At 42.3% G+C, this 27,074-nt stretch overlaps 1 protein-coding gene across 1 annotated transcript in view; it reads right to left on the reverse strand.

Moving 5' to 3' along the window:
* The window catches only part of smarca2 (SWI/SNF related BAF chromatin remodeling complex subunit ATPase 2), a 58,295-nt gene that overhangs the window by 10,451 nt on the left and 20,770 nt on the right, over positions 1 to 27,074 (reverse strand). Inside the window, exons 16-29 of the mRNA XM_085426494.1 lie at positions 24,784 to 24,947; positions 22,397 to 22,463; positions 22,174 to 22,284; positions 20,774 to 21,016; positions 18,932 to 19,045; positions 18,171 to 18,275; positions 16,891 to 16,977; positions 16,001 to 16,047; positions 13,647 to 13,813; positions 8,828 to 8,991; positions 6,777 to 7,004; positions 6,306 to 6,383; positions 5,133 to 5,351; positions 1,509 to 1,729 (exon numbers count right to left, since the gene is read on the reverse strand). Of these exons, the coding sequence (XP_085282620.1) occupies positions 1,509 to 1,729; positions 5,133 to 5,351; positions 6,306 to 6,383; positions 6,777 to 7,004; positions 8,828 to 8,991; positions 13,647 to 13,813; positions 16,001 to 16,047; positions 16,891 to 16,977; positions 18,171 to 18,275; positions 18,932 to 19,045; positions 20,774 to 21,016; positions 22,174 to 22,284; positions 22,397 to 22,463; positions 24,784 to 24,947 (2,015 nt within the window). The remainder of the gene's footprint in view (positions 1 to 1,508; positions 1,730 to 5,132; positions 5,352 to 6,305; positions 6,384 to 6,776; positions 7,005 to 8,827; positions 8,992 to 13,646; positions 13,814 to 16,000; positions 16,048 to 16,890; positions 16,978 to 18,170; positions 18,276 to 18,931; positions 19,046 to 20,773; positions 21,017 to 22,173; positions 22,285 to 22,396; positions 22,464 to 24,783; positions 24,948 to 27,074) is intronic.

Consider the following 27,074-nt stretch of genomic DNA (forward strand, 5'->3'; position numbering starts at 1 on the left):
GCACTGGAAATTTCAAATTCTGCCCCGGTCAAGTGTGGAGAGAGCAGCGCCAGAGTCGTGATTGAGATGCTCTGGGAAGAACAACCATCAACAGGGAGAGGAAAGAATTCGACTTCTGGAACGGCAGGTAGCAGTTTCCTGGAAAAGCTTCAGCCGAGCAGTGAGCCAGTGCACTTCAGAGCAACGTGAACACAAATGCATATGTTCTGTCATGCATGGGTGGATGTCAAAGGGAGATGCATGCTCGTGACTCTGCATGTGGGCAAAAGAGAAAGTATCCAGACACAACAAATCAGACGCACACTTATTTTCTTTGGCTTGTTGGGAAGAACCAATGCGAGGTTCCCGTTTCTCAGACATTACCTCACGTCTGCTCATTTTCACCGTGCCGACCAGCGAGAAGGCTGTACTTTCCAGTGGATAGTCACGCCACTATTTGCTACACTCTCACAAACGGGGCCACCTTTTTGCATGCAAACGTAAATTTTACTGTAACCACGACAAGTTAACCTTCTCAGGTCAGTTCATGTACTGAGGGTGACGCTCCTCAAGCACCGAGCTCCTCGTTAGCTAGATTTTTAACACATGCTGAATCAGCTCTTCCTCCGGTTGGTTTCCCCACCGTCCCTGCTGCCTTTATGAGGGACTTGGTTTGGATATCGATGACCACGGGATGATCTATTGGCCAATCTATCGATTTAAGTTTGACAGCAGCAGCTCGCTCGCTTGCAAACAAAAGACAACAACAAAAACAAAACCTTAATATGTGTTGATAAAAGAACTTAAAGGAACACTTTCCTCTGCTACAAATCAGGTGTTAGTCCCAGTCACCCCAAGACTGGAGGGTCCTCCTCCTATATTTGCTATGTAAGTAATTTTATTCCTTCCTCGGAGTCTCCACAGGATAAGCCCACTGCTCCACTCCTATAAGCATTTGTACCTTTCAGACAGCCAAATGTAATCTGGCACGCATTCTTGTGTTTCTTTGCAGCTCCGGAGCTAAATGAATTATGCTGCACAGCTCTGAAGAAATAAATATATGCATAAGAAGGTTGTCTAGTGTTTCAGAAGGCCCGCTCTGAATGGAGAGAGTACAACTGTAATTAAAGTTTTAACAGCTTTAATGCTGCTGGTGTGAAATGAAAAATAAGGCAGTGCTTTATTTAAAGTCCTCTCATTTGGTAAGAACCTATTTGGACCTTCCTCTATAACCACAGGGCTTTTAGCTAATGTTCTACTCAACTTTATAACGTGTTTCCATAAGTTATATGCTATGGAAATAACACTGAACACGGAGTTACTAGAGTGTCTAATCAGATCAGCTATTATATACATCATCCAGCCAATTATTAGACTCGTTTCATTCATCCCAAAAGGCCTGTTTGATGTGAATCACCTGTTTGATGCTATTTTTCCTGAATGGTTGTACAATGGAAAGATGAATTGCTGGTATATTAACTGTATGATACGTTATCTCAAACATGCAGCAAGTCTCTGGATGATCTCACCCGTCTCTGTAGTTGATCACTGTATCAATGATGGCGTTCATTTGCTTGGTGAGTTTGGGCGGGTTGGGGGACAGCTTCTCTGCTGGCGGTCGTCCACGTCTCTTCTTGGCCTTCGCGCCTCCGTCCTCTCTGCCGGAGTCCTTGTCCTGACGTCTTTTGCGTTTGCGCTTTTTCAGCCGGATCTCCTCCTCCATCTCCTCCAGGTTTCCATCTTCAATCGCCTAAAACGTGAAAAGAGCCACAGCGGAGCTGAGGTCAAACCTACAGCAAGGATCTCAACAATCAAAAACAATTCTCGTTGCAAAGATTCAGAGATTATCAGTGGTGCATGCTGTTACACTGTAGGACCAACAGTGTTTTCACATTGGGCAGGATGCACTGTGCTCTGAAACCCAGTATCATTAATGACTGTTTAATGATGATCTGTTGTGACCTGAAAAATGTCCGTTTTCCGAGACAACAGGAAGGAAAGCCACACAACTTGTTGTAGGTCGATGAAAAGTGTCAAAATGTTTGATTTGTTAAGTTTCCTCGGAGCAATCTAGGAGAAAAGCTCTTGATGTATTAAAGCACAGAGGTACAGAAAACCACGGCGAGAGGTTTTTGAAGGCCTGAGCTATGTAATCATTTTGGAGCAACATATGCTGCCAGACTGCAGAAACCTTTTTCAGGAAGACCCTGCTTATTTAAGCAAAACCATGCCAAACTGCATCCTTTGTGTCGCACCCCGCTATTCAATACCCATCAGCTGTTGGACCCTTTAATCATACAGCTTCATCTGTAAAATATTTACATACCCAGTGTGTCTTTTGTCCTGCCTCCCTCCCCTCATCCTTCAGCCTGGTTCACTTGGAAGCTTCTTCCTGTTGAAAGGAAGTTCTTCCTTCCCACTGTTGCCAAGTGCTCATAGAGGGCCGTGTGATTTGTTACTCTAGGTTCTTAACCTCACAACATAAAGTGCAGAGAGGCGATTGTTCTTTTGATTCACTGCAATCAATTCAACTGAATTTATATAAAATACAACTGAACTGAATAAAAGGTTTAGCCAAAGACTGCCTTTGGAAACAGGCCTGTTAATGTACACAACGTTCATATTTTGAAATCCACTCAGTACTTGTTGATATTTTATATGACTCAAACCATTTGAGTTGGGGGATGCTTTGCTCCCTGACAAACGATTTCTATGATCATCACACCTCTAGCTTTGTTATATTGCTTAAAGGTTTAAGTCGTTTTCTTTTAATTAACGTTCGTCTGAAACTCAGTTGACAGTGTTTCAATATATTCTCACCTTGGCCTGAAACTTTCTTCTTTCTATTTTCGTTCTCCCACAGAACTGAGCTAAAGTCAATAAAACGGATCTGAGTTTGTCTCTCCAGGGAACATGTCACACTTTATTTGCTGAGTGTGAATCGGTGCCTTTAGCATCAAATCAAGCAAAACTACAGCATGCAGCCATAATGAGACTTAGGTTAAACTGTTACTTGCATATATATATATATATTAGGGGTGCAACGATATTCGTATCGATATTGAACCGTTCGATACAGTGCTTTCGGTTCGGTACGCATATGTATCGAACAATACAACATTTGTAATTTATTTTATCAATTTTCCTTCTGACGATGCTGTCTGTGTTGAGCGCTCAGTGAATCTGTGTTCGACTACTCCGCCTAGGCTGCACTGTCCAGCGCAGATCCACTGAGCGCTCAACACAGACAGCATAGTCAGAAGGAAGAGCGCAGGGCAAGCTAGCGAGACAGAAGTTAAGCTCTGCTTGCAACAAGCAAATTGAACCTCATTCAGATCTGGCGTTTGGAATTATTTTGGTTTTCATGTGACGTATGACCCTGAAGGTAAGCGAGTCATGGACTAAAGTAAAACAGTATGTTGGATGTGCCATGCAATGCTCAATTACATTGGTGTGAACTAGTGTGCTAGCGCAGTTAGCTCGTTAACGTGTTGGCCGTCTAGCCCCATGCATGCTACTAACTTTAGCCGAGTCATTTAGACAGCTGTTAGCACATGATTCTCCTTATGCTGCTGAGAATATAGCCCAGAAGAAGCGGATAGTATAGCTTTTATTTTGGAAAGAGACATTTCTCTGTAATAAACTCTCTTTTCCAAAGATGAGTGATTCCTCAATCAGATACAGGGCTCGCAATATCGCTAGCCCGACGTCCCGGAGCTAGCGATCTTTCCAGTCGGGCTACCAAAATCTATCTCTTCCCTGCCCGTCGGGCTATTGTACGAAAAATATATGTCAATGCTTTTGCATTCTTTCAGAAATGTAGCTGGGTAATTATGTCATTGGCATCGGTGAGCCACTGTCAATATGTGACATATTGAAATCGCGTTTGAATTTGCGCTTGTTTTTTTGCTTTCACTTTGCAATCGTGCGAACTGTGTATAGAGAGCGACAGCACTGATCTGTGAGTGATGATAATTTGTGCACCAATTCCTCTGACATCGTCTTATTAATCGTTAGCTTACTATGCAAACATGACAAGTGAAATCTCCCGCAGCTTAAACATGTGAGAGGTTGATCGCGCAGAGAATCGCTGAGCTTATGTGAGTGAGTGTGTAAAAGCATTTCAGTTCTGCTGAGCCAAATAAGACAGGTCAGGGTGAAGAAGTGACAGCCAAAGAAAAGCTTACCACAAAACGGAGAAGTTATGACAAATCAGACTATAAGGCAAAAAGAAAGTGCAGCTTTATGGTTTCATGGACAAAAGAATTTCTGTGGCTGTAATATGATGAGCTAAATAACCAGGGCTGCACATAAGTGGTCCGCAGGTGCGCATTCGCTGTCAAAATAAAAAACACGCACAAGGGTTAGGGTTAAATTTAAAAACTGTACTTTTGAGTTAAAATATATATTTATAATTTTAATAAATGACAAATTAAAAAGGCATGAACATTTTTTTGTATCGAAAAAATATCGAACCGTGACACCAAAGTATCGAACCGAACCGTGAATTTTGTGTATCGTTGCACCCCTAATATATATATATATATATATATATATATATATATATATATACACATATACATATATATATATATATATATATATATATATATATATATATATATATATATATATATATATATATTTATATATATATATATATATACACATATACATATACATATATATATATTATATATATATATATATATATATATATATATATATATATATATATATATATATATATATATATATATATATATATTATTAAAGAGTACTGTCATTAGTGAGGCACTTTTAACTTACCTGTCTGCTTTACAGTATTTCTAAAAATGCTGGCAGTGGCCAGTGCGACTCCTCAGCCTTCTTGTCGACACATCTATGGTATTAATTTGAAATTCTAAGTCACAACCTTGAGGCCGAGGTTACTGAGACTTCAAACTCCTACATCATTTTGTTCTCGAGTTATCGCATTCACAACATTTTCAGAAAACGTGACCTGCGGCGCGGGGTGAATCACATTTATCACCTATGATCGTATAATTAACTGCTGAGGTTCCAGGTGAAGCAGCAGGAAAAAAACACAAAACCCTCTAACTTGGCTGCAGCGTGGAGACTGAGGCTGACATGATAACGAAACACGTTTTTACCCGCAGCCACTGTTTTTCAGTCAGCGTGTCGCTGTAGTCCACGTCCCGACGGCAGCGAGACCCTCGACCAAACATCTTCTCCTCCTCCTCTTCGTAGGTGAGCCGCTCCACTTCGGCGTCGTCTTTGATGATCCAAGAAGGCAGCTCGTCCTCCTCCATTAGGCGAGGCTTACGCTTTGGGTTCCTAGCATCCTCCCTGCGCCGGTCCATGTCCATGCGCTTAGACGGCAAGAACAGGAAACACACATCAGGTTAGAGTGAAACACACAACTCTGAATGCTTTAGGCTTACTGCACCAGTGGTGGCAACTTCAGTAACCCGAGCGACAGAATACGAGTTGAGTTTCTACTTAAACATATCGTGTATCGCGATACAGATAACAAATATCGCGATATTAGATTGTCTTCATGTCGCCCAGCCCTCGACTGAATGAGAGGCTAATATGGAAAAAACAGCCTTAGTCCTTATTCATAGCTTCACTGCAGCATTTTGGATCAGCTGGAGGCTTTTAGGGAGTTTTTAGAGCTGCCAGGAAGTAATGTTGTGTTATGAGAGTTTGCAGAAGTCAGGAGAAGAAGGTATTTTTACATTTCACTTAGATTACAGTCACCAAAACAGAGCAGCTTTCTTGTGCAGATTAAACTGTGGAATCTATCTGAAGGTCTTTGTCTTGGTGCCCGCTGTAATAACAAGTTTTACAAACAGATGGCTGCTCAGTGGCTCGACTCGCTTCTAGGAAGAGTTAAGAGACCAATGAAAATCGCAGGAGGCCGAGCTTATGTGGTGAGAATCTAAAAAAAAAGAAGAAACATTAGAAATGTGATCTTAGTGATACGCTGAGCCAACACAGAGGACCATGATGAGTAGCAAAGAGTGAAACTGCTATGGGGTGTCCTCTGAATCACTCCAGATTCACACTCCCCGCATCAACTGGTCTTAAATTAATTTATCGTGCAAAAGGCAGCATCTGGCAGGGGACGGGCCTCAGTACAGGTGACATTTAACCACACAAACAGCCTTGACATGAACCTATAATCAATTTGTCTTACAGATGTGAAAGAACCAGCTTCTCTATTTTGGGTGAATTAATATTGTAACACCTGTCATTTCAACAATTTTACATTGAAATGGCAATTTTACTTTCAATCTCGCAATGATGTGTCATTATCTTACCATGAAGAGCTCAAATTCATCCTCATTGCGGGCTATCATCTGGTTCAGAGTTTCATCATCAGGCACCTCATCTTCCTCCTAAAATAGCAAAGGAGGCAGGTGTTAGCAGACAGTGTTCTTCACAAGTGAAACACAATCATCTCACGTTCAGCTCAAATCAAGTATGGTTTACAAATTTTAATCAGCCGCCACAGAAAATGAAACTAAAGCGATTACTAAACCCTGGAACAGGGCTCTAGACTAACTTTTTGCCACGGTTGCACTGTGCAACTGTGCTGGAATATTAAAAGGATGAATAACTCGTATCAAAGGAATCATCCGAGCCTGCAGTAGTTCTATTAAACCAAAGCATAATTTAACTGAAGACCAAATGTTCAGGGAAGAGTCATGTAAAAAATATAACACCTCATCTTCTTCCCCAAACGATGCTGTCTTGGAGGCAAACAACAACATATGGAAATACGATCCTACCTCGTTCTGCTCCTCGTGCTCCAAGATGGCCTGGAGAAAGACGCGGCGCTCGTGGCCCGACGACTTCTGGTCAAACATGCCGGCCTGGATGACCTTCTGATCAACGTTCAGTTTGTATTTGGCAGCAGCCAAGATTTTCTCTTCGACGCTGTTGACAGTGCAGAGACGAAGCACGCGCACCTCGTTCTGCTGGCCGATGCGGTGAGCCCGGTCCTGAGCCTGAAGGTCCTGCATCAACATAAAGGAGGCTGTTTTACATTAAAGCTGGAAAAAACTCTACTGAACCACTGAGACAACACGAATGACTGTCAGCCCGACAGCCAGGCTAACAGCACCGTCTCTGTTCCAACTGTACCAACTCTCCTGAAAACACCGGAAAAACTCAACAGTAGCACCTGACGCGATACCAAAGCCATCGCCTCCCACGGTCCACTCTGTGAAATTCATCTGGAGTCAAGCTGCGGGCTGCTTCACAACCCGATGCCATTTTAAAAATTAATCAATGATTCTCGCCAAAGTCAAAATGGATTAGTTGTCAACCCTGTCACAAATCAATGTAGTGGGGTATCAATAAGATATGAAGCCAGGCACAGTTCATCTGATTTGCATATCACTGGAAACCTTTGGAGCCAGAAAGCAAAGGGAAATAATTTATTTAATATTTTAGTCACTTAATTATTTGACTTTTTGTAAATTTGAGGTTTAATAAACTCCCGGCTGGCGCTGGACAAGCTAAAGCTGGAAAAAAAGAGCTACGTCCTCACTGGAAGAACCAAACACACCTTGGAAATGAAGATGAACTCTTTGTTCCAGTTACTGTATTATGGCGTCTTTTTCATGTGTTTGCTTCAACATACAGCACTGTGCAAAGGTTTTAGGCAGGTGTGAAAAACGCTGTAAACAAAGAACGCTTTCAGAAATATAAATGATTGTTTATTGGCCCCAAATGTGTTCTGCAGCAGGACAACGAGCCCAAGTATACAGCCAAAGTCATTAAGAACTATCTTCAGCATAAAGAAGATCAAGAAGTACTGGGAGCGATGGTACGGCCCCCACAGAGCATCTGGGGTTACATAAAGAGACAGGATGTGAGGACCATCTGTGGGTGGAACAACCGACCAGCTGAGTTCCTTCAAAACCTGTGTGCACGTGTACGTAGAAGAAGGCAAAGGGCGGTCCCGCCAAAGACTGATGTGATTTAGATTTCACTGCATTTTGTTCATTGATGAAAATAAATGATTAACACTTCCTTTAAAAAAAAGCAGCGTTCTTTGTTTACAGCATTTTTCTCACCTGCCTCAAACTTCTGCACAGGACTGTATGTATGGTTCTTATAATAGAGCTTGTTTCTACGGGCTTTCTTCCACCGAGTGCCCGTGAGCTCATTTCCAGATTGTTGCTGTTATTGTTGCTAGGGTACAGAATCATTTTGTTCGTTGTTAGATTGTAAATGATTGGCTGACGGCCAGGGACGCTTTCACTGACGTTCCTGCTTTTGATTGGCTGGTTAGAGGGCAGCAGTGGGTACAGCGGAGAAAGAACCTGATCTCTGTGGGATTTGTATAGAAAACAGGCACAGCCATCTTTTTACAACACAACACAGAAATATAAAATCCAGGTAAACGCACACTTAACAAAACAACCTGAAATATGGTCAAAGGAGCTTGCAAAGAAAAGTGTCTGGACTTCTTTAAGTTGCTTGAAGACGTTTCACCTCTCATCACACCCGAAACTCTGGCTGATTGGGACCCACACCCAGTTTCACACCTTGGCTCAGGCGATTAGAGGATCATCAGGGGTCCTTTTGTCCCTCTGTGGGGGGTTATTCCCACTAGGTTTATATCTGGGACTCTCCACCATTTGACCTTAGAACTGAAGAAGCTTCTCGGATGAGAGGTGAAACGTCTTCAAGCAACTTAAAGAAGTCCAGACGCTTTTCTTTGCAAGCTCCTTTGACTACGATGACCTGGATGACTGAGAACCTTCACAGACATACAACCTGAAATATGATCAACATCATACTGAGCACTTCAAACTCTGTAGTCATGGACCTGGTGAGGGTTCCAGTCACTGTCGAAGATGACCACAGTGTCAGCAGCCTGCAGGTTGAGGCCGAGGCCGCCAGCTCTGGTACTCAGGAGGAAGATGAAGTACTGAGAGCCTTCCTCATTGAATTTCTTCAGCAGTGCTGCTCGGTCCTCGGACTTGGTGGTTCCTGAAACACGAAATCTGTTTTTATTCTTTGAATTTTTATTTTACTATCTCATACAATTAATTATCAAATGAATCCTTAGATGCATTAAAGACATAAAACAAAGTAGGGCTGCTCGATTATGGCAAAAATGATAATCACGATTATTTTCACTGAAATTGAGATCTCGATTATTTGACGATATTTATTTAACAATAACAATGTATTGAATAATGACTTTCAAGATTGTCAAAAAATAATATAAAATAGTGTGCAAATACTGATAACAGTGCAAATGTTTGCAATATAAGAAATAAATGAAAAATGTAAACATCTGTGTTTAGTGAACTTTGCAGTGTTGCTCTGTGGTGCAGCTACGACACCGTAGCAAAGTTTACACACTGTGTCTACTTGATCCACGTCTGACTCCGTGAACCATAATGTTTCCACACCACTGAAGTTTTTTTACCTCTTTTCAACCAACAGCAGTCACTCTCCTCTCCAAATAACTTCTGCTTAGCTTTCCGAGCTTCCCTCGGGTCCTCTTATTGTTGTGACGCGTGTTCGAAACGCAGAGCGGTGCGCTCGATTTGCCGCACGGAGCAGCGCGAGAGTAAAGCACAAGGGAGGTGCTAATCATCGGCTCAGTCATTTTTAATGATCGTTGAAAGCCCAGATCGTAATCGAGATTAAAATTCGATTAATTGAGCAGCCCTAAAACAAAGTAACCAAATACACACAGCAATGCAGAAACATCAAAAGGAAGTGAGACAATGAATAATAATCCATTTTCTAAAAGCAAAATGAGGCTGAACAGACATTCAAGAGAAACGGAGAGTGTATGAAAGAGATGCACATAACTTCAAAGAGTGTGACACACCACAGGCAAATAACATAACTGCATTAACAGGCCTGTTATGGTTTAGTATAATGAAGGGTCCGATCACCTGAACTGAACTATGTCGCTGTCATCTGTGGTACGGAATTAACTCCTAACAGGGATCCTTTAATATGTTCTGTTTCTGCTGATGTAGGCTAGAAACAAAAGGTTAAAAGACCTACATGGTGTAGGTCTTTTAACCGTTTGCATCATAAGAAACATCATCACTTTGTTTGAAGTCTGCATGAAGTTCTTCCTGTTGGTTTGCTCCAGCGTGTGTAAACTGCTCCTCATCTCAGACCAATCAAACTGTTTCAGAGGCGTCTCTAAAGGGCAAGTCCAGAGACGGGTCCAGAGTAAGGGGCTTACATCTTCATTTAGTTTGCTGTACTGTGCAGACAGTGGAAATGCTGAGCATCAAAATGATGTACTGCTTCAAACTGCAGACTGAAACTGTTAATGATTTGATGAGAACTCTTCACCACAAAACGCCAAGACAAAAATCACATCAGTGATTTACCACCTTTCACATCCATGTCTGACCAAACGTATCTTATATATGTGGTTTGACCTTATAACAGCTTGTTTAGTTCCAGCTCACTGAGGCCGTTGGTGGCTTATGGGCATAAATGGGAAGTGGAAGGGCTATCCATAGATTCATTCTGGTTATTGCTTTAAATAACAGCCAAGTGTTTCTGCAGGACATCATGAAGTCACTGCAACACAGACCTTTCCTTTTAATGCAAATGAACACTTTCTAAATTTCAAGAATTTCCCTCAAAGTATGCAAGAGTGGTGCTTTCATCAGAGTGAGGAGGACGGACCTCAAACACCGAGACAGATGGACAGCCAAGCAGCATGGAGGCATAAAAAGACGAAGACAGAGTCACTGCAAGCTGGTGTGAAGCAGGACCGGCTGCACTGTGTTCTTTAGCACAGGAGTGTGTAATGTGCTTTTATATCTAACAAAGTAAGACAAAAGTATTGAACTTCTATTTTTTTAATTGGCCCAACTGTGACAGTCTTTCTGTTTGTGATGTTTTTGATGAAACGCTTTTCGTTTCCACTGCTGGGAAAAACAAATCTGCAGTAAGGCTAAAATCAAGACTGATACGCTATCGAGTTAAACGTCCTATTGTGTTTCAGTATGAGTCCCGGGGGAAAAATCAATCAATCAATCAATCAATCAATGACAGCTCCTCAGTGGATTCGGGTCTCTGCTGCCAGACCCAGCGGCTAATAACCCGTCTTTTGTTTGCGATGGCACGTGCGGGGATCTGGCTGTTGTTGAGTTACAGCAAATTAAAATAGTCCTAATGGCAGAGGCAGGAAAGTTGTCCTTTAAACACCATATAATGTATTTAAAGGGCTCAATGCCCACAAATATACTGTGACTAATGCGCTGCGTTTCATTTACTGTTGGCCTTTCTAAACATGCTGCCCGTGACCGTTAGTTTGGTTCACATTTAATTCAAAAGCCATTTTTTAAGTTAAGTCAAGTGTTCTTCTAATAATTTCAGTGTTGCTCAAAATCCACGACTCAAAAACACATCACAGTGTAACAGCAAACCTCATGGACATCATCCTGCATCAACCATCAAGAATCGAGTTTCATGCTTTGTTGTAAATCGCAGTGACAGCAGGTAACAACAAGACCCCCAAACAGAGGATGGTTTAGCAGGTGGTGGCCACAGATCGCTGCCCTCTCCTTATTCCTTGAATTATTTTTTTCTCTATGCTGCTTTTTGCCTGTTTTTTCCACTGCTGGTAGCGTGAGATAACCGCAGCCCAATTAAGTCCCACAGGCCGTCCAACTGCGCCAAGAGTGGCAAATCGATATGTGCCGTTATAAGAAGGTTTTTTTGGTGCTTCCCAGTACATTCTGAAGAATGTGGAAAAGACACCAGGACATCAACCCAGCAACAGGACTGGTATCTGCTCCTTTGTGTGAACACAAACAGGAAGAGCAAGCTAACAATACAAAGTGACCTCCAGCACGCTACTCATGCACATATCGGACCAAACCGCCAGAAACCAACTTCATGAGGTTGGCATGGGGCTCTAGAGTCCTTTAGTGGGACATGTGCTCACAGACAGCACTGTGTGGATCAACTCATTTGACCTGAGATCATCATGAGAACTGGCAGGTCTGGCAAAGCACCCCATTCTCTCCACAGATGCAAAACTGAGCCTGTGACAGATGTCAAAGAGTCTGGGGACGCCGTGGCGTGACCTTCATCCAGCATGAAGGGCAGTGGGTCAGTGGTGATTTGGGGAGGAAGTTTTTGGAGGGTTATTTAGACCTCCATATGCAGGCACTGGTACCCTGCCAGGGGATGAGCATCAACAACCGGTTCTTGTAGAGAAGCAGTTCCCGGTAAGTTTGATTCCTTGGAGTTGTTAATCTGTTTGCCTATCGATTTCGCTTACTGTGCTACAATCAGCTCAATCTAGTTCGTGTGCAGGAGAAGGAAAATGGTGGCTCACTCTGCACTGTATAGACCTTACTCTCTTATTCCACAAAAGGACAGAAGCATGATATTTAAGTGGAAACTGCATCCAGGACAGAAACAACTGCATCATGCTGCTAACACAACTTCAGCTCTTTGCTAGCACCTGCACAGATAGCATGCTAACGCTAAGCTAGCCAAGACCCCAGAGTGATCTTAAAGCTGAGAGAGTGCTGACTCCAGCTCCCAGCCAGACCCTGAACTTCAACAGGTAACAAACTGATGAGCCGTCAGGCTAAAGCCTGTGTTTCTATCTGTTCATGTTTCTAAAGTAGAATCACCATGACGATCGCTTTGAAGTCTTTCTATAATGGTTTCCATCTTTGGTTTGTGTTCATACCTAAATACGAAGAGAAAAATCGTTCATTGTGTTGGTGTGTATGACAGTAACCTATAGGTCTAGATGGTTAAATGGTAATTATGAGACGATGTTTCATGTCATTTTAAGAAGAAACACAAAAGTAATGTAACAAATTCAGTAATGTACTGCATTACTTTTAAGAAAATGTTCCGTGCAATATGTGCAACAGTTACTTTTTTTAACGATGGCCCCAACACTGATCACATCAAAGAGGGGAAAACCTCAAACATGCACAAACATTTGATCCACAGCATTTAAGTGTTATGTTTTTGATATGCTGCTAGTGATGGTGGTGACTCAAAGCAGAACCAGTGAGAACCCAGTGAGGACTGATAAGGAATAGACTCCAGTGTGGGAAACGAGGACGTGACTCGAGAACCTTTGGGATCTATCAGTGAATCTGAACCCACCAAACAGCACCAGAGTTTACCCAGTGGCTCACTAATGCCCCAGGACACCACATGCCGTCTCATCGGTTGTCCGTCCAGATGTTGTCGAGAGTGCGTCCAGGCATGTGGGAGCAACTTTGATCAGCCTGAGATTTCAGCTTTTAACTCTGACATTTGGTGTGATTTTGAATCAAGTCGATAATTTTGTTCTCAGTAAATTAGACACAAAGAACATCCGTACAGATTTTCAGTTCGAGTATTCGTGCATTGAGTCCCATGTGTGACTTCCACGGTTCCTTTCATTTTCTTGAGCAGTGCAATAATCCAGCAGCTCTAGCACTCACCACAAGGTGCTTTACTGTCTCAGGTAAAGATACTACAACATTAATCCCCTCACTGCATATCAGCAAAACAAAGACAGGATCTGATTCTGTTTCCATTCAGCTTCTTTCAGGACTTTAAAATATGCTGATTCTGCCTTTGTCCTGATTCACAGGCTCAGCTCAGGACACCTCAAACAGATGTGTGTGTGAGCTCACCATCAAGACGCAAGTACTGAAAGTTGCGGTATCCGAAATAGTCCTCCATGATTGTCATGAGAGTGGTCATCTGGCAGAACAGCAGCACTCTGTGGTTGGTGGCCTGGAGCTTCGGTAGGATGCGATCGAGGAGCTCAAACTTCCCAGATGCTCTATACAGATCAGGCCTGAGTGCAGATAGTAAAAACAAGAAATGGATCATAAACTTTTATTAATAGACTTTTAAAGCCTGCGTGGCATCTAGTGTGACAGCAGTGAATGGTTTCAAATTGGCCAATGAAAGCCTGACTCAGAGTCTGAACAACAGCTGAGGCAGCTCTGGGCTTTTGCATCATCTCTGTGAAAACATGTTCACTAAAGCTTTGAAGAACATTATGAAACATCCACACATTATCTGAGCTTTTTAATCTGTCCTCTGTCTCCTGGAACTTGAAGCTACTTTAATTTTTCTGTTTCTTCAGCGTGATTTGTTTATTAAACAGCTCCAATGGGTAATATGAGAATAAACAGCTGGATTTCTTTCAATATATTACCAAGACTGTGTTGTTAAAAACTCTGTCTCTGTCCATGGTTTGATTTCTTCACATGTGTGGATTCAAAAGCAGCTTTAGAAATATATTTACTCAGGAAATTGGTGACATGTTCGATCCTTATTTTCCCTGCTGTATGTCACTGAAACATCCTGCTCTGTTAATGAGCGTGTCACTGACCACAGGAGCTCCATGAAGAGAAATGCACTTCAATGACACACATCAGTTAAACCCAAACACACAGGCGCTGATGTTAATTCTCTCTGAAAAACAGAGGATCTGTTCGCATTTTTAAAAGCTTGCTGCTGCTTACAGCAGGTATGAACAAGGACTTCTCAATAAATGAGTTTCTACAGTGGTTTTTATTATTCATCATGTTTTATGTGCACGATGCATCTTTTATTAAGTAGCTTCTATAATGTTTTATTTTCTCTTTGCCTTGAATCATACTTTTTTTTAAACTAAAAGACTTTTCTGTTTATCGTGAACTATTTTTAGGTCAAGATACCGAAGCGGAGCAAAACTTTAACACCTCACCTAAAGTGAACGTTCCCAGTTCATGTAGCAAATAAGGTGATACTCCACTGGACACCCCCCATTCAGGTATGTTGAGGTGAATCACTGGTGACACCTATGCTATTTAAAACAACGTCAGTAATATGTTTTATAACGAGCGTGACGAAGGCTGCAAATAATAAGGTTTCAATTTACGATGAGAGCTTCTCGAGCTTTAACCTTTTCAGACTTTACGCTCTTCTTTGCACGCCGTGGAACCTTCACTGTCTCCACAAAAATGGGACAAAAGCACGCCTGTTTTACTGGAATGTTTTGTAGTGAAAATCCTGCAAAATTAGCGCTGTGCGATATGACCAACATCTCATATTCCCATATAAGACATTTATCGTCCAGACAACGATATAAATCACAAAAGTTTTACATTTTCTGTAAATTCTGTGAATCTCAGGCAGCTCGACTTGTTTTCAGCTGGGCGTCGTGTACCTGGAGTCGAGCGCTACATAAGTTGAAACGGCCGCAATTTCCTTTGTGAGCATTTATTGCACGCCGTGCTGCAATAAGGTTTGGAGATCCTCGTGCCTGAAGCAGCATTAGGCGGCGAGCTTAACACTTCAAACTTTGACTCTCGCTCCAGCGCGCTGCATACCCCTTCCATGAAATCGGCGCTGTCTTTCACGTCGGGTTCACGTGTCCTGTTCCTGCAACACAGCAGGCTGTTTCTGGCATGTTCCAAAGCAAAGCTGCAATCTGTGATCTAAACGTGGACCCATTCTCACACGAGGGGTTTGAGGTGAACTGCCGCTGTGAATAATTGCTATCTGGTGCCAATTAGTGCCAAGCACAGCAGAGATGCAGCAATTATCTGACAGGTTGGCTTCTTGCATGTGAAACCTCGTCATCCTGAATTAGCTGTTAAATGATTATACACAAACTGACGAGCTCTATCACTGCACTCATGTAAACTGACGTAAACAATATTAATCATTCACTTTCATGTGTGGATTTTTTATCATTAATAAAGATGAAATTAAAAGCAAACGTTCATGGCAGGAAATCCTGAATCTCTGCAGAACTAAATATAGCAGTTAAGTGCTTAACGATGTCTGAGCATCAATATGAGCTTAAATCACTGTTAAATCTTTATTTTACTTATTTACTCAGCCCATGCACGAACATCTACAGCACTGCCTTAAATCAAATGTGTTTTTCAAAGCACAAAACAGATCGATTGGCCACTGTATTATTATGTTTTCATAACAGTAACAGTGCAACAGTGAAGGACACGAGGTGTTTGATCGTACGACTTACCCACTGATGATGCCGTTCGGATAGCCCAAGTGCTCAGCAAAGGATTCCTGCAATGGAGAACATCAACTAGTCAAAGCAACACAGACAATTAAAATAAGTCCTATAAACGGCAAATATATGACTTCTTGTGAACATGTCACAAGATTTGCAACAACAGGCAGGTTTTAACCAGCTGATCTATCAGTTCTGTTTCTGTGTGGGGCCCTGAGAACATTAACAAACACAAGAACTAAACATCAATGAAAACCTTACTGTTTGATCACATTTACATGACTCTATCAGGACTTCAATCATGAGACTGAAGCAGTTACAGAGAGTCTGTTTGAATGAGCCTTTAAGGTTTTCAGCCTCTTGTGATGTTTCATCTGAGAACCGCCCCAGCATCCAAACAGATGGGCTCAAATGAGCGTCAGCCTCAAAGTCTACCAGCCTGATCAATTTCTGCAAACACCGCAAGCCATATGTTCTATTACTCCCTGCGAGAGCAAAGACGAGACGCTTAATGCTCTCCTGGCATCTGAGGAACTACTTTTACTTTTAAAGGCAATGTCCCAACAACACCATGAATCAGCTCGGCGTGGAACAAATATGGCTGATGTTGCCGTTAACTGCCATCACAAGCCAACACTTAGGAACTTTGGAAACAACCAATTTGTAGCAAATGTAACAGGACCAGGTGTTTAATGCTGGTGTTTGAGGTACGGTGAATCCTAGACTCCCCTCTAAAGCCACCGTGAAACAGCTCACTTGGAACAGCGGTAAAAACCAGGGGGACACAGATGTGATCAATGATCTGCTTCTCTGAGCTGAAACCTAAATATCACAATCCAGTAAATGTGCAACAGTTTGAAATCAACATAAAATACTCTAGCAAACAATCCCACACTCACTTCAATGTGCTGGAACATGTACGGGTGGTTGCAGATCTTCTTCAGCTGCATGATGGTGTTCATTAAGGTCTTTGCTCCACCTTTGCCCTGCAGAAATGTATGAGAGATAAAATGAGTAAAAAAGACCCAAACAGTCTGGATATGCTGATGCTACTAATCACCTACAAGACCTTATTTTAATTATTAACTATTTTTTAAAAACTTGTGGGAAGTGAAAACAAGGTGTGAACGAAGTTTTGACCGATCCAACATTTGTTTAAGGAACCACGTTCTGATTGATTTGGAGCCGTGTTTGCAGCCTCCTGAGGAGCAGAGCGGTGCCGACTCCGTCAGAACTCTGTGTTTGGTCTTTACCAACTCATGAAGGAAGGATTTCCTCAGCTTCTAAAATAAGTGGGGACAGTCAGCGTGCACTGGGCTGTTAGAGCTTTTTCAGTTAATAAAAGAAGATGAAAATCTGTCACGAAGCTCAATAAAGTCAAAAGGAGATTCAGATTCAGGAGGCATTTCTTGTCCCAGTTGCACCCGACCCCTAACGTACCTCCTGCGGGTGGTGGGCCATCAGGAGAATGGACCCACGTCCCTTTTCGGGCTGTGCCCGGCCGGGCCCCATGGACTAAGGCCCAGCCACCAGACGCTCACCCTCGGACACCCTCCCTGGGCCTGGCTCCAGGGCGGGGCCCCGGTAACCCCATCCCAGGCAGGATGAACTGTTCCCTTGATTGGGCTTCTGAATCGCCCTTTGTCTGGTCTCTCACCCAGGACCAACTTGCCATGGGAGACCCCTGCCAGGGGGTAGAAGCCCCCGGACAACAAAGCCCCTGGGATCCCTGGGACACACAAACCCTCCACCACGATAAGGCAGCGATTCTCAGAGGGGCTCTTCCCCCCTTTACATGGTCATATTGATGAGCACAATCGTGACGCATCCATGGACAGCACATTGAAAAACACTACACTTCTTTACAACGTCTTGGACGTAGGTAACACTGACTAGTTTGTTTTGAACGCAGATCATGGGCAGAATATTCCCGCGAGTGCTTTGGTTAAAAGAAATTAAACTAAAGCTGGAAATTAAAATGTAGCTTCAGGAGTCAAATTAAATTTATAATATCCAATTAAATTATGCAAACATAGCAAATGTGCACTCAAAGAAAGTTCAAGGTCCTTCTAATGTCAAACAGCAGGCAAATCACTGCAGACTCTTCCCAAAGGCTTTGTCGACACACACAGACAGAACAAAGCGACACAGCGGAGCCACCGAGGAGCTGATGATCTACCTTCTTGTCTTTCTCTGAGCCGTCAGTGAGGAGGATGCCTTTCTGCATGTGGCGGTACAGAACCTTCTGTATGGCAGACATGTCACACTTTATGACATACTCCACCTGTGAACGACAACATAAATAATTAAATGAAACTCCAGCGGCACAGTGGTGTCTTTTCAATAGTGAGGCTGTTTGAGCCAAATCCACAATCCCCATCAGTCAGCTCAGCACTGACAAAATACTCTAATGAGAATGAAAATAAAGGCATAAAGAATAATACCAAAGAACGAGCTGTGAGGTTGTGCTTCAGCTTAGAAAGTCATCTCCTTCAAAATCTTTCATTCTTTTTAATAACTATGAATGGTCAGAAGAAGGCTACGGATAATTTCCTGTCATCAGTTAAGGTGTCTGGCTCTGGGTCACAACAGTTAAGCAATGCAACCGTAGAAGTTGATAACAATGTGTTTAGGTCACACAGACTACTTTATCTCCTTTTCTTCAATTACTTTCTGAAACTCCTCCGGCACAGTGTGGCCAGGAGCTCGATGCAGTACTTACAAACCTGCAGCTTCAATTACTTTGGAAAGCAGGAATGTTGCATCCAAGGTCAGCAAAGACTATCCCGTTCCTCAAAGTGTAAAAACAGCTGCATGTAACCTTGAAATCAGCTCAATAGGAGCGACTTACACATGCATTACATACAAACAGCAGTGCAGGTTTGGTGCACTGAGAACTCTGCAGCGTCCTAAATCAGCATTCAGTCGTGTTAACCTCACCTTCTCTGGCAGCTGAGACTCCACCTCTTTCTTCAGCCTGCGCAGGAGAAACGGGCGGAGCACTTTGTGCAGACGCCGGATGATCAAGATGGTTTCCTCCTCGTTTAAGTCAACCTGAACACGTCAGAAAGAGTGAGAGACGACGCCTCGCAGCTGCTTGTTTCATGCAGAGTGACGAGATTCCTACCTGCCGACATGCTGCTTTAAGCTAAACCGTCATTTAACCCAGAAGTAAAACTCTTAAGAGAAAGAAGCTCTTTTGCATGTGTTTCCTTGGCCAACTAAGGTTGTTATTATCACGCCATGTTCTGCATGGCGTGATAAACGAGAGCTCCTGGAAGAAACCCATGCTGGCACACAAAGAACATGCAAATTCCAGACAGAAGGGTCCGGCCTGTTTCCAACCACTGACTCACTCTGCTGCCATTATTACACATCACTTAAAAACTAATTGATGATAAGAAGCGTGCCTGAATCCACTTTTTCCTTAAGGGTGCCTTTTTAATTAAAAATTGTTATGTTTGGCCACGGTGCTTCTGTTGCACCCAGGGCACCAAATTGTTTTTCATGAACTAAAACAGCTACTACTAATGCAAGAAAGCAAAAATACGCTTTTAAATATTCTTTTCCTAAATCATGCAACGCTTGTACAGCTGGAAATGAGCAGAACAGGTTCCCTTTAGTAAAACGAAAACTTCTTTTTCAGCTTAGAAATCATCTATAACTTTTAATTATATGCATCTAGAAAAGTAATATGAGACGAGCTGTATGTAATCTAAAGATGAAACGTTGAACTTGGTGGGAGCGGGCACTGCTACGGGGGATTTGAAAGTTTTGCCTACTCCCACATGAAAGGTGTCCACATGTTTGATATGACACGACCCCAAAGGGCTGTGTCCTCTCCTAGCATTGAACCGGGACCTTTGTCCAAACCGCAGTCCCATGACTGCTGAAACTGCAAACTGAGCACAGACAGATATCAGAGACCACTTCCATGCTGGCTACCGCTCGTTCAGCCTACTGCGCTCTGGAAGACGGTACAGAAGCATCGAAAGCAGTCGAAACCGCTTCTAAATGTAGAGACTTCTAAATGAGACTCACTGAACTTTCCAGGGGCAGGAAATAAAATTCCCCGTGGATACTCAGAATTACATCCAGAACACTTCCAGAGTCTTAATGCAGTGGGTATAAAAACATTCTCCCTTATGCATTTAAATAAGCCGTGTTAAATTTTAGATATAAATGACCTCCCTTTGCTTCCTTGCCAGGAGTAATGAAACATGTGACTGCTGCAAAGAAAAGCAGTGAGCTGAGGGGAACAGATGGAAGCAGCTCCATTTAACAGCTTTAAATGGGAAGTATTTCTGTGTTCAGTAAAAATCAGCCCATTGCAGGAAGAAAAGGCTGAAAATACAGTTTTTAAAAGGATTTCAGTTTTTACACAGAAGCTTTGGCATTTTCTGATAATGAATGATAATGTCTGTACTTATCATCACTTTAAAAGTTTTAAGTGGCCTTGATCCAAATGACATGAAGGACTTATTAACCATTTATGTGCCCGAGGTTCCTTCTGATGGTTCCTGCCCTGAGTGAGATCACGACAGCAGCCAAACTGTAAAACTTCTTCAGTCTCTATAATCACAGAGCTTTCAGAAATGATTCGTCTCTTTCTGATATCTCCTTTGTAAATTTATACTACATGACAACACAAAATGCATTATGTATTATTATTTGATCTACGAAGGTTAAAACTAATTATTAACTTGATTTGCAAAACCCAGACTTCAGCATCAGCCAGTGTTAGCTTAAAACTAAAACACTGGTAGTTCTCCTGGCACCTACCCTCTCTCCTGTCATGGCGAAGGGTGCGTTAAACCACTGCTCGAAGGTGCTGCAGCACTTGAAGATGGTGGGCAGCAGGAAGTTGAGCAGGGCCCACAGCTCGGGCAGCTTGTTCTGCAGAGGAGTCCCGGTGAGGAGCAGCCGACGGGGGGCCACGTAGTGCGTGTTCAGCACCTGTGTCAGTTTACAGTGGTGGTTCTTCATGCGGTGACCCTCGTCAACAATCATGTACTTCCAGCGAATCTGTAGGAGACACAAAACAGAACCCGAGTGCAAATTAGCATTTTAAATATTTCAGTTTGTGTCTCAGTCGTCACTGCAGGATTTTGATTTTGCACTTTGACGACCGTCAGGCTGCAGAATAATTCTAAATACAAACAAGCTTCTGACTCCGCCTTTTATTTAGCGTGTTTATGACACACGTTCTCATCTGACCTGATGAAATCTTTGTGCCCCCTGTCATATAATGTGTATTATGAGCACAAAAAAGCTGTAAAATGTCAATAAAACAGAATTCACTGATTGCAGATCTCATATTTTACTCACAACAGAACAGAGAAAACATATTACGTGTTTCAACTGAACAAATGCACAATTTTAGGTGAAACATTGGCTCATTTTGATTTTGATGGCAGCAACATCTGAAAAACAGTCCGAGTGGGAGCAACAAAAGGCCGGAAGCTTTCCTCCAGCTGCTGCGCTCCTCAGCTCCAGATGTTTGATGATGTGGGCTGATGTTAAAATAAGAGAGGATGCTGCACAGTGGCAAACTGTTGTTTTGGAGACATATTGCTGCCATCAGATACAAAATGAACAATTATTTCACTCGGTTTAAACATTTGATGTGTTTTCTGTGTTTTGTTGTGAATAAAATACAGTTTTGTAAGATTTGCACATCCCTGTGTTCTAGTTACATTTCACACAGGAGTCAGGTTTGTTCATCACAAGTAATAAAACTTGGTGTTATTGCAAAACTTTTATGTTAATAAAATACAATTACTGCCAGATGCACATATTTAACCTTTAAAAAGCCTCGAGTGAGAAAAACAAAAATCTGAATTTTAGCTGAAGATGAAAAGTTTGTTCATTAAAAACAGCAAAATGTACAAAGTGCAAAAGCGAGTCAGTGAATAATGCACGATGCATGACTTATTCAACTGAAGAGATGAAAAGCAAAGTGAGGAAACATCTCTCAAATTACTGCATGAAACAAACAACAATCACAGTTCTGTCGCTTTTCCAGACTTTTTGCTGATTTGAGCTTCGGCAGCAGCGGTGGATGGAAGCTCACCATAATTTCCTTTTGCTCATTTTGTGGATATTTGTGATGGAGCTGCTGCAACAGGGTTCACGTTAGGAAGCAGATTACAGATAGAAGAAAGAGGTTTGATCCTTTTCACCTTAGCCAGTATATGCTTGTCTTTGATGATGTATTCATAGGTGGTCAGCAAGACGTTGAACTTCCCGCTGCGGAGCTGAGGCACCAGCCCACGACGCAAAGCAGGGGTGCCCTAATATGTGGAGAGACAAAGAAGAGACAACGTTCTGTCGTAAAAAGCAGAAAATCTGAACATCTGTGATGTGAAAAAAGAGACTAGACTAAAAAACAGAGATTTGTCTCACCTTGTAAGCAATCTTAACCACAGACGGAGCCCATTTGTCAAGCTCATAGACCCAGTTAGACAAGGTCCTGAAAACAGCATTTAAATGTGGTCAGAATGTTTTTAGCAGTAAAGGCAGAGTCTTCAAAGACGACAGATTCATCAACACTTCATTTACAAAAACAACCAATGAAACCATGAAAATGCACAAAAGCAGAGACGAGATGAGCTCTTGCTCAGTGGCACACTGGCACAAACTGCTGTGTGCTAAAAAACAGACAGTTTTAGGCTTTACTCCATATTTGCACACTATGCATATTCAAGAGCACATTACACACAGTGGCCTTGAGCAGCGAATTAAGCCTCCGCTCAGCTTCCATCACTTAGAAAGAAAAAGTGCTCTGCTCATTAATCATTAAAAAATAGGCTTGCTTCTAAAAACACAACCATTGTTCACTCTAATCTTCCAACACCTGCAGTTAGAAACCAACATTAAAAGGAATAACAATTAAAAAGCCAAGTGTTTTCCTGCACTCTGCACAAGGAGCACACTTTCATCAGCCTTAAACCACTTTGAATTTTCACCCTTGAACAACAGCACGCTGGTTTCCTGCTGTTTGTAAGTGAAAAACAATGAGGGGAATCACACACTTCATGAAGCTGGATCAGTAATCGGACATATTCCCACATTCTGAAAACAGTTTATTTCGACCACACCCCGTAAAGTCATCAGTTATTCACATTATCAGATATTATTTTGTAATGGACAACAATGCATTATGGGTTGTTTCTAGCCTTAATGTTGCACAGTTATAAAGTGTTCGTGAGGACTGTGTGAGCGGCCCCACACATGAAATAAATACAAGCCTCTCTACTCATCATTAAAACTGCCATCAAATAATTTGGCTCCTTTGACCCTATAATGAGATGCACACACGGCCTTGTACTAAAATTCAGCATCTTTATTCGGGCCAAAAACACACTCAGACATGCTAATTATCCTCCTGTGCTGTTTTAGCAGGTTAAAAAACTAAACTGTGGCAGAGGTGATGTCTTTGGCTCTGCAGCAGGGGAGCGGTGGTGCAGCAGGCGTAATCAGGTCTCTCCCTTTTTAGTGACAATCAGCTGGTGACAAGCTGATTGATTGGACCGAAGACTGTGCTAAACCCAAAAAGTACTGTGAAAGCACAGTAAAGAAAAGAAAGCCATAACCAGAACACCGTGTGGTTTGAGGGGCGTGCAGGGTCACATAAACGTTATTGATGATGTAATGCCTCTGTCCTGCTGCAGTCACTAGAGCAGTAATGTCATATCCAGGTGGTATCTCTCCCACAGGGCAAGCTTCCATTAGCAGTTAGCATGAACTTCACTGCTTTGGCTACATGAGATGTTCTGATTACTCAGAGCAATGATTCATTTCTCCTGCAGTTTAAATGTTGAATGACGAGCTGCACCCGTCCCTAGCGTACTCTCTCAGGTTATTTCAATAACACAATCTGAGTGCCAAGCAGCTGCACTGACGTATCTGAATAAATGCAATTTGATTGGCTGAACTTTTCTCTGCACCTTGCCTCAATTATCACAGGCAAAGCAAACCAGCAGCTCCACAATTCAGAAGAGAAGCGAGACCTGAAAGACGTATGTGTGAGTGTCTGTCCGTGCCTCCATCCGCCTCATACTAACAGGAAGTGGCCTAAGAAGACCAATTTAACTTCAATAACAATAAGCACCTTCGTGCACAATGCATTTTTAATGCAGCTGTGAGCAGCTGGACCCTTTCCACACTGCAAAGTGAAAAATATCTGCAGTAGTATTCTCGTACCCTGTTTAGTATGCACTGTACTTGATATTGTTAGAATAATTACGAAGCATGAATTTGGACTTATCACAGTGAGATGGATGTGAACACCTGACACTTGCGCAAACACCAACTCTCCTGCTTTCCATTACAGCCCGCGTACTGCTCAGGCTATTTCACTGTGAGTCTACAGGGGCGTGTGGAGAGCACAAATCTATTAGAAAGATATAAAAAAACACATTTTTTTCTTATTACAGCGCCCCTTAATTCCAGGTGCAGTCATGCTGAAAAGCTGTTTGTGCTTTTTCAAATGGATGCTGAGTCCATGTAACAAGGCTGAAGCTGATAAAATATAGCCTATGCCTTTTAAACAGGTTCCTGGCACCGATGGAAATAGCTAAAAGGACAGGAAGGGAGTGAGGGAGCACTCATAAGGACCTTCAGGGTAGTTTACGTGTAGTGCTGCTAATACACGAACAAAAAGAAAGCCTTCACACGAATGATTATCATTTGAAGTTCTTTTCAAAGGTAACTCTAATAATGTTAGATTTTAGGGTGTCATGACATTGCGAGATAAGAGCCACGATTGATACTGGAAGAGAAGTACTAACGAGAGAGGAACGATGATGACAAAGGGACCATTGAGCCTCTTGTGCTCCATCAGGTAGGTGATAAGGGCGATGGTTTGGATGGTTTTGCCGAGCCCCATTTCATCAGCCAAGATGCCGTTGAGATTGTTGTTGTACAAGGACACCATCCACTCGAGCCCCTGAATCTAAAACACAGAGAGGAAAGCATGAGCGTGCTCTGTGTGCACACAAAACACACAAACGATAAAACGGTGAAGACGAAGAAAAAGGAGAAATTCACGTCTAACTAGATGTTAAAAAGACAATGCAATTAATAATGTCCAGAGTTTACAATCATCTATATTCCAACATGAATAATGGAGCTCTCCTTGGCTGCTGTGAATAATAAAAGCAGATATGGAGGCAATCACAGGCACCTGCAACAAGTCAAGTAAATGCATCCTTGCACTACTGTGTTTATCCTATCGTAGGGCAGTCCTAACAATCAGGTGATGAAGCTAAAGCAGCCCATAAAAGCTTCTTGCATGTTGAGGATGGTCTGTGTAGCACTACGGGCCTTCTAATGTCTTCTAACATCCAGCTCTGTACGTTTGCTGGTGCAATCTTTGTTTCTATAGCATCCCACTGTGGAGCAGCACACTTGATTTCTCAAACTGTGGGGCGGGGCCTGCTGTCGGGGCACAGAGCCACTGCGGGTGGGGTGCAGATGGCGACAGGTAAACATACGCCGTGAAATTAAGTTGAATTAAGAAGAAAAAAAGACATTAAAGCGACAAAAGATTACACTGAAACTCATCTTTGATCCTTTTTTTTTATTGCTGACTGATTGAATTTTGGATTCTGGGACAAGTGACTTTTTCTGACATGTCAGACTTAATCCAGAAAAATCCAGAAAAGTGCAGAAATTATACATGTGTTAAAGTTTTTAAACATAACTAGACACACATATCCATGATGTCATGCTGTGCCTTTAGCTGTGACAGCCTAAAAGAAAGAACTGCCAAACATATGGAATCTAAAGGCATTTCTTCTGCCTCTGTACTTGTAAATGTGCAAACCTTTAGACCTTTAGAAGAAGTTAATTTGACATTTTTCACTGTGAGCTTTGCCGGCTAACTTGATGTTACTGCCACCACAGCATTTTATATCCTAAAGCATTGGGAGAAAAATAACTCTGTGGGGAAACAATCAGCGAAGGACGGTCTGAGGAAAGGTCAGGAGGACAGTGGCAACAGAAAAGGTGACCAATAAACTGCACAATACTTCACTACATGCAGCGGCAGAGCTAATTGCAGAGATGAAGGTTGTGAAAAGAAATTCCCAACTGAATGCATAGTCTCTGTGAATTTAGGTTTGCTATATATACACTGACACTGCAGACGTTTGATCCGATTAATGAATGTCCAATTTTCCCCAAGCAGGGCGCCATATCTCATTTTAAATTTGGCACACCATAAATCAGACAAACAGGATGACTGCACCGTGATTGGATAGAAAACAAATGCTAGCTGTACCCAGCTGCCAGTTCCAGATCTCTGCCAATATGTCTCTCACGGTCATGTACGCTGCAGCTGAAGACGAGATGAGGGTGTCTGCATCGCTACAGGCAGACAGGCTTGACTAAGACGCATTCATGTGCCTAACAGGAGATGTGTTTGTTTACAAAGCCTCTATCTATGACCGAAGATTGTGACAGTCACCAGCTCTTTGCCCACAGACTCGGGAATATTCAGAAAACCCGAAAATGATTTGTTTCCATGTCCAGAGGGCGGCAACGGCCTCAGTAAATATACTAGGACATCTTCACAGAGAGCAGAGGCTAATTTACCTGCACTGAAGAACATAAATACATTTAAGGCTCGAGCTGTTATTTTAACTATCACCTAATTTGCTGATTAAGATTAAGATAAATCTTTATTAGTCCCACATGTAGGCTTAAGTTAAAGGTTAAGAGAAATAAAAAGGAAGTTTAGTTTTCTGATCAAGGTACTAAGTTTAGTTCGGACCTCTAGGAGGCTGAGAGGCTTTTTTCCCACGAAACGTGCTGCTTGTTTACATGAATCAATAATATAAAACGTATCTAACATTTGAGGTGTGGATTCATCGCATTTATCAAATGAAATCGCACTCATCTATAAGAACTTTTTCTTGCCATCTGTAGTCTGTTTTCATGCTGAAGGTAGCGTTTGATGATTATGAAGCTGTTACTGGTGGCACTGAAAGCACAGCAGGAAGTTGGCGCTGGACTGTTTCACTCACATTTACTACAAAAATAGACGTGCATGGACTGCAAAATGCATTTAGAATATATG

This window comes from Rhamphochromis longiceps, linkage group LG12 (genome assembly GCF_057381845.1).
Source record: "Rhamphochromis longiceps isolate RC_006_pf linkage group LG12, R_longiceps_female_GT1.1, whole genome shotgun sequence".
In the NCBI taxonomy this organism is placed as follows: Eukaryota; Metazoa; Chordata; class Actinopteri; order Cichliformes; family Cichlidae; genus Rhamphochromis; species Rhamphochromis longiceps.